General features: G+C 48.4%; 1 protein-coding gene across 1 annotated transcript; it reads right to left on the bottom strand.

Annotated features, from left to right (window-relative positions):
* Positions 1–2277: 2277 nt before the first annotated feature.
* Positions 2278–5772, bottom strand: NRROS (negative regulator of reactive oxygen species). Its single transcript, XM_062582946.1, has 2 exons — positions 5665–5772; positions 2278–5177 (listed from the first exon to the last, which is right to left on the bottom strand). Exons 1-2 carry the CDS (start codon positions 5770–5772, stop codon positions 3204–3206), a joined length of 2082 nt encoding a protein of 693 aa, XP_062438930.1. The 3' UTR covers positions 2278–3203.

Here is a 5772-nt window from a genome sequence, read left to right on the forward strand (position 1 = left end):
GTGCCAGCTGGTTGTACCAATATGGAAGTGGTTCAAGAGAAACACCCTGCCTTCCCCACACAAGGAAAGCAAGTGGCAGATAGGAGATGGGACACAAAGCCCAGAGCATACCCTTGCTGCATAGAGGGTTGTGGACACCTCTCATTCCCTCTCCTGGATGCCCTCCTCGGTACTCTGAGAGATGTTAGACTTCTGCATCATATGGTCTGATCTTTGTGTGTTTTTCCTGCTTGTCACAGCAGTCAGGCATGCAAAGCATGCCACTGACCTGAGTAGAATCACACTGAGCACTGCCAGCCCTTGTCATGGCTCTATTTTTCCTCAACCACCCTGCCTCTCTCCATGCTTACCTGATGTCTGTCCCTCGTATTGAGACTGCAGATAGCAGCATGACTTGCAAAAACAGACATAGAGAAGATACCCTACCCAGGCTTGGCTTCTTTCTCAGCAATGTCCCAGTGCTGGCTCCATGCTTGGAGGTTTCTACATCCACAGTTCTGCTTGCCAGACTTATCGTGGGACATCATCTCAGCTCATTCCTCCTTCATGTACTTGGTAGGACCTTGAGTGCACCCTCTGCTCCAGTGGTTTGGCTGCCTGGCCCCAGGGTTATTTGGCGTAATGGTGTCTGCCTTTGCCCCTGCTTTGGTCAGGAGCTGCTTTTAAGCTGAGGAGCTCATTCTTGGTCTCTGCCTTACCTTATGTTGCAGATATGCCTGTGCTCAGTCTGGTAACTCTCTGACCCTGAACCATGGACTTCACTTTCTGGCTTGAACTTGGCCCTGCCTCATCACTACAGATTTTTTCTAGGGATCTCTGGGTTGCAGCTGACTCTGGTTATTGTCATGGACCTGCCCTGCTCACCCTGCTCTGATCCTGTGGGACTGCACGCTTACTGAGAAGGATGTTGCCCTGTAGGCCTTGCAATCACCTTCAGCTTCCTGCACTTGTGAGCAGCCTGGCTGTGTAGCTCCCCAACATTGCCTCCCAATAGCCAGACTCATACCATAAGCCTCAGGCTCCTTTAGCTACTGCATCTCCTTCCAGCACCTCTAAGGGCACCCCAATGTGAAAAGTGGAGAATAATACCTGGGCTGGCTGAGAAGGCTGTGATGGCTTGAGTCCAGCTCCACGGCCCCCTGAGCAAGACTCAAGTCACCTGCGATGCACACCACATTGCCACACTGGGGCTCGTCTCAGTCAAGGCGAGGATCTCAAGTCCCTAGAATGCTCATGCTGCATTGGCATTTAGCTTTTGTGCATCTCCATTTGCTCCTTAAACTCATGTTTCACTGGAGAAATCCATGACACATCACAGAGACAAAGATGATATGGTTCTCAGAAGGTCAGACATCCAAAGCTTTATAGTTAGCACAAACCACCATCATTTCCCCCCACACTAATCCTTGATTAAACAAAGAAGCACTAGCACTTCTCCAGACAACCGTTTTATGTAGATACTGGGGAGCTAGTATTTGCTGTGACCAGTGTTTTTTGCAGGCAATCCTTCTACACCTACCAAAGCTGTGAGCCAGCAAGAGCAGAACTTGCAGAAGGCTACCACTCAGCTTTGGCAAGAAGCAAGATTTTCTCTTATTTTATCTCCTCTGTGTCTGTTTTAATCCAGCAGTTGATTGACAAAAAGAAACTACAAGCTGAAGTGATGATAAAATATTAACTGTGATATAATTTATTCTTGTATCTTTTAGTCAATATTTTTCATTATTCCTACTCGAGCTATTTTTAATGGATTCTTCTAGCTGAGATTGTTACTTAAACAAGTTATGACACCCTAAAACATAGTATTCAGCCATGCTGACAGCATCTATCTTAACAGCATGCAAACACATGTGTGCACATCCAAAAATTGCCTCTGAGCAGTTAATAGACATTTGCCAGAGCTCCCATTGCTGATGAGCTGCTGAGTTTGCTTCTAGGTAGACCCAACAGGAACCTGAAAAGACAGACACCTTGCCATTGTGGCTGCTGTCAACATGGATCTCTGTTTCAACTCTTTTTTGATCCTCCTTTTCTTAGTGGTATGCCTTGGGAAAACGCCCCAAAAGCATAGACTGAAATTTCATTGATAAAACCTATAATATGCAGATGTTGTTCTTATTTATTTTAGCTTTATATATTCTTAAATCCTCACTCTTCAAAAAACATGAATGCAAAACACTTAATATGTAAGTTTATTTGCTAAAATGACAGGGACATTTTTGCATTTCACAACTCAAATCAGGAGTTGACTAAAAACTTTAGCAATTGAGTCACTGCCATGCAACCACGTGCAAGAGTAATCCCACTGCTTGCAAACGGATCTTTAGAAACTGTTTGTCACTAAATGTGGTTCTCACTCAGAAGTTTTCGTTCTGACATTAGCAGCATGCCCCTTCTTCAGAGCACATGGATGAGGTGCTTGTTTCCTCCCAGGGCAATTCACTAGCTGTCATGCACATCGGATACTTCCTGTGTAATCAGCTAGCCCCTGGCTGCCTATAGCACTGTGGGACAAATTGCACTGCTGATAGATGTCTTGTGTGCTACTGGGATGAATAAATAAAAGGGAACTGATTGATGGGAGAGAACAGGGCTGGGGAGCAAGTATCATAACCCCTTCAACTAAAAAGGATTTGGCATTGCATCCATTCAGCTCTCAGCAACATCATCCAAACATTTCTGCAGAAGACACATTCTTCAAAGATCCAGCACAGGCCAATGTTTCTAGCATGGCCCCAGGCTCTGTCTCGGCCCCAATACCCTTAGGCCTGTGAAGCATTCTTGCTAGTAGGAACACCACCTCTCCCAGCACCCCAGGTCGTCCTGTGGCCCTTGAGCCCAGCAAATCTCACTCGTCTTGGGGAATTTAACATCTATTATTCCCCTTGTTTTCATTTAGCCCTTCCTTCCTGTGATCCTCTCTCTCCATCTGAATTTCTCTCCTATTCACAGTGTCTTAAAAAAAAAACAATCCTCCTGCGATTATTGTTACTGACTGCTTCGTCTCCAGACCCACAAGGGAGCCTGGAGGTAAGTTCTTGCCCAGCCCAAAGCAGCAGAACATGCCCTAGAGGAAGCTGAAATTCAGTACGAAAACATTTCTCGGCTGCTCCATCTTTCAGCTGAGGTCTCAGCCCCCCTGATGCCCAGCACAGATTTACCATTCCTGAGTGCCACCAGCCCTTCCTCCTCCTCTACACCCATCAATAAGGGTTGGATACTCCACACTGACTTTTCACCATTTTAAGCAACTTTTGCTTGAGTGTGAGGAAAATAATAGCAAAGGCGACCAGGAGAGTCAAGCAAGTTGGCAGAGCAAGCACCAGATACAGGAGAGCCAGGTCAGCTGTGCTCCACCGGCAGCCCTGGAGGATGGGCTCTGGTAGGGCCCTGGCACTCACTGTCCTGGAGGCATAGCTGCAGGTCACTTCCTGTCCATCACGGATGTGCAACCTCTCAACCTGCTGCAGGGAGTCCCACCATCCCAGCATGCAGCAGTTGTAGGGATTTCGGCTGAGGTAGACCTCATGCAGACTCTTCCCCAAGGGTGTCCATATCACATCCTGTGGAAGGGCTGGGAGGCAGTTGTCCCGGAGGTCAAGTGTATGCAATCTGAGGATGCCCAGAGATGCAGGGAAGATGGTCAGGGAGTTTCCTGATAGGTCCAAGCATGTCAGGCTCTGAAAATCAGAGAAGTCAATGTCTACTACAGTGGAAGAGAAGCTGGTGTTTCTCAGAGACAAAACTCGCAAGGTTAGAGTAAGATCTTGCAGCCATCCCAGGCCCCCAGACAGTACCTCCTGGTTGTCAGAGAGGTCCAAGTGTGTAAGCGATGTCCCTTGGAAAGGGTGACTGCCCAGCCCTTTAAGACCACAGCCAGCCAAGGAAAGACGAGTTAAGGTTGTGATACCCCTGATGTCTACACAAGGAGGGTTCTCCACCTTGTCTGCAACAGCTTTCTGGGGACAAAGGTCTACCCGGTTGTGACTAAGGTCAATTGTAGTGATCTTCCTGGTGTAGGTGAAAAATCTAGCAGGAAGCATGTGCAGCCTATTGGTGCTCAAGTTGAATAGCTGCAGGCTGGGCAGGACACCTCTGACAGGCAGGTCTGCCCGTAGCTCTGAGAGACGATTCTGGCTTAGGTCCAGGTCCTTCAGCATTGCTAAAGGGTTCCCTTCCGACAGGTGAAACATCTCCAGGCAGTTCTGGTTCAGCTTCAGGTGGGTCAGGGAAGGCATTTTTGCCAGGAAGTCCTCCGGTAGGTACCAGACCTGGTTCTGGCTCATGTCCAGGAGGCGTAAGGAGGAGAGATTGCTGTGGCAAATCTCGTCCCAGAGGCTGACTGTAGTGACGTTGGTGGAATTGCCGTCAATGAGCAGGAACTGCACTGTGACATTTACCAGGGATGTGGCATTGGCAAGATGCTGGTAAAAGCTCATCTCATTGTCCTTCAGCAGCAAGGAATGCAGCTTACTCTGCCGAGGCAGCACGGGGAAAAACAGGAGCTTGTTGTGGGACAGGTCCAGCACCTCCAGTTCAAAGAGGGCATCACTTTCAAGAGTGAGAAACCACTCAATGGCATTGTTGCTGACATTGAGCACTCTGAGCTGCATCAGGTCAAACTCTGCAATGCATGGAATGTAGTTGTAAGCCATGTTGAGCCTCTGCAGCCTCTGCAGCCCTTCAAAAGCTTGGTCAATCTCAAAGATGTAATTCTTCTCCAGGTTCAGCTCCAGCAGCTGAGTCAAGTTTGTGAAGGTGGATGAGTCCAGCCTCATGATGATGTTCCTGGCCACAGACAAGACCTCCAAGGAGGACAGATTCCAGAGCAAAACTGATACCATGTCCTCAGTGAGGTGGTTTCCAGCTAGATCCAGTTTCCTTAGAGCTGGTAAAGCAGAAAGAGCAGCTGCTGTCACTGAGTAGTTTGTAAAGAGAAGGTTATCTGCCAAGGAGAGCACGTGGAGGCCTTGGCTGCCCAGGAATGCACCAGGTTCAATGAGCTTCAGACGATTCTTTGACAAGCTGAGATGCCTCAGTTTTTGGTATGCAAGCACAGAGGCATTCCCAAGGACCTGTATAGTGTTGTCATCAAGCAATAACTCCTCTATGTCATCTTGCAGATTTCTTGGGACTGAATTCAACCATCTTCCAATGCAGGAGGCAGTGCTCTGCACCTGAAGCGAGTGAATATGAAATATCTCACAGGAAGGGCAACTTGATGGACCAGGGAATAAGTCTATGCAAACACAGGTATGCACAGAGCATCAGCAGACTCATGACTGCTGCCCAACCAGTGCCTATGTCAGCAGAGCTCCCACATCCCTCCACTCTCACTTTGCAGCCAGGAGCCTGCACAATGCCATGAAGGCAGACAATGGCACATGTAAATAGGAGCACCAGGGGCACACTTAAACAATAACAGCAAGGGGAGGGACAGCCATGAGGCATGAAGAGAAAGGGAGGTGGGATGAAGGATTTTAGGGAATAAAGTGTGGATGGAGAAGATGGCTCCACATTTAAAGCCCCCCATTCAATTCTTAGCTCTGATGCTAACTTGGTAACTGGGATAAGGAGGGTCTGGAGATGTTGAGATGCTTGGGATTTGTAGGGTAGGAGCAAGTCCTTCATCAGAAGGGTGAGGTTTTGCAAGAGGCAACTCACTAGTCTGCAGCCCCCAGGAGACGTTGCCCGGGCTGCACCAGCCCCACTTCCCCATCCTGCTGCTAAAAGGACAAGAATCAGGGAGAAACCGAGGAATGGTGGCTCCAT

The sequence above is a fragment of the Rhea pennata genome, chromosome 9 (assembly GCF_028389875.1).
Source record: "Rhea pennata isolate bPtePen1 chromosome 9, bPtePen1.pri, whole genome shotgun sequence".
Classification (NCBI taxonomy): Eukaryota; Metazoa; Chordata; class Aves; order Rheiformes; family Rheidae; genus Rhea; species Rhea pennata.

What these genes read in the sequence shown, in the direction of transcription:
- NRROS (XM_062582946.1), bottom strand. Translation starts at nt 5,772, where the DNA reads ATGGAGCCACCATTCCTCGGTTTCTCCCTGATTCTTGTCCTTTTAGCA. An exon ending in CTCCTGGGGGCTGCAGACTA is followed by an intron (nt 5,178 to 5,664) that starts GTGAGTTGCCTC and finishes CACTCGCTTCAG; the next exon opens with GTGCAGAGCACTGCCTCCTG.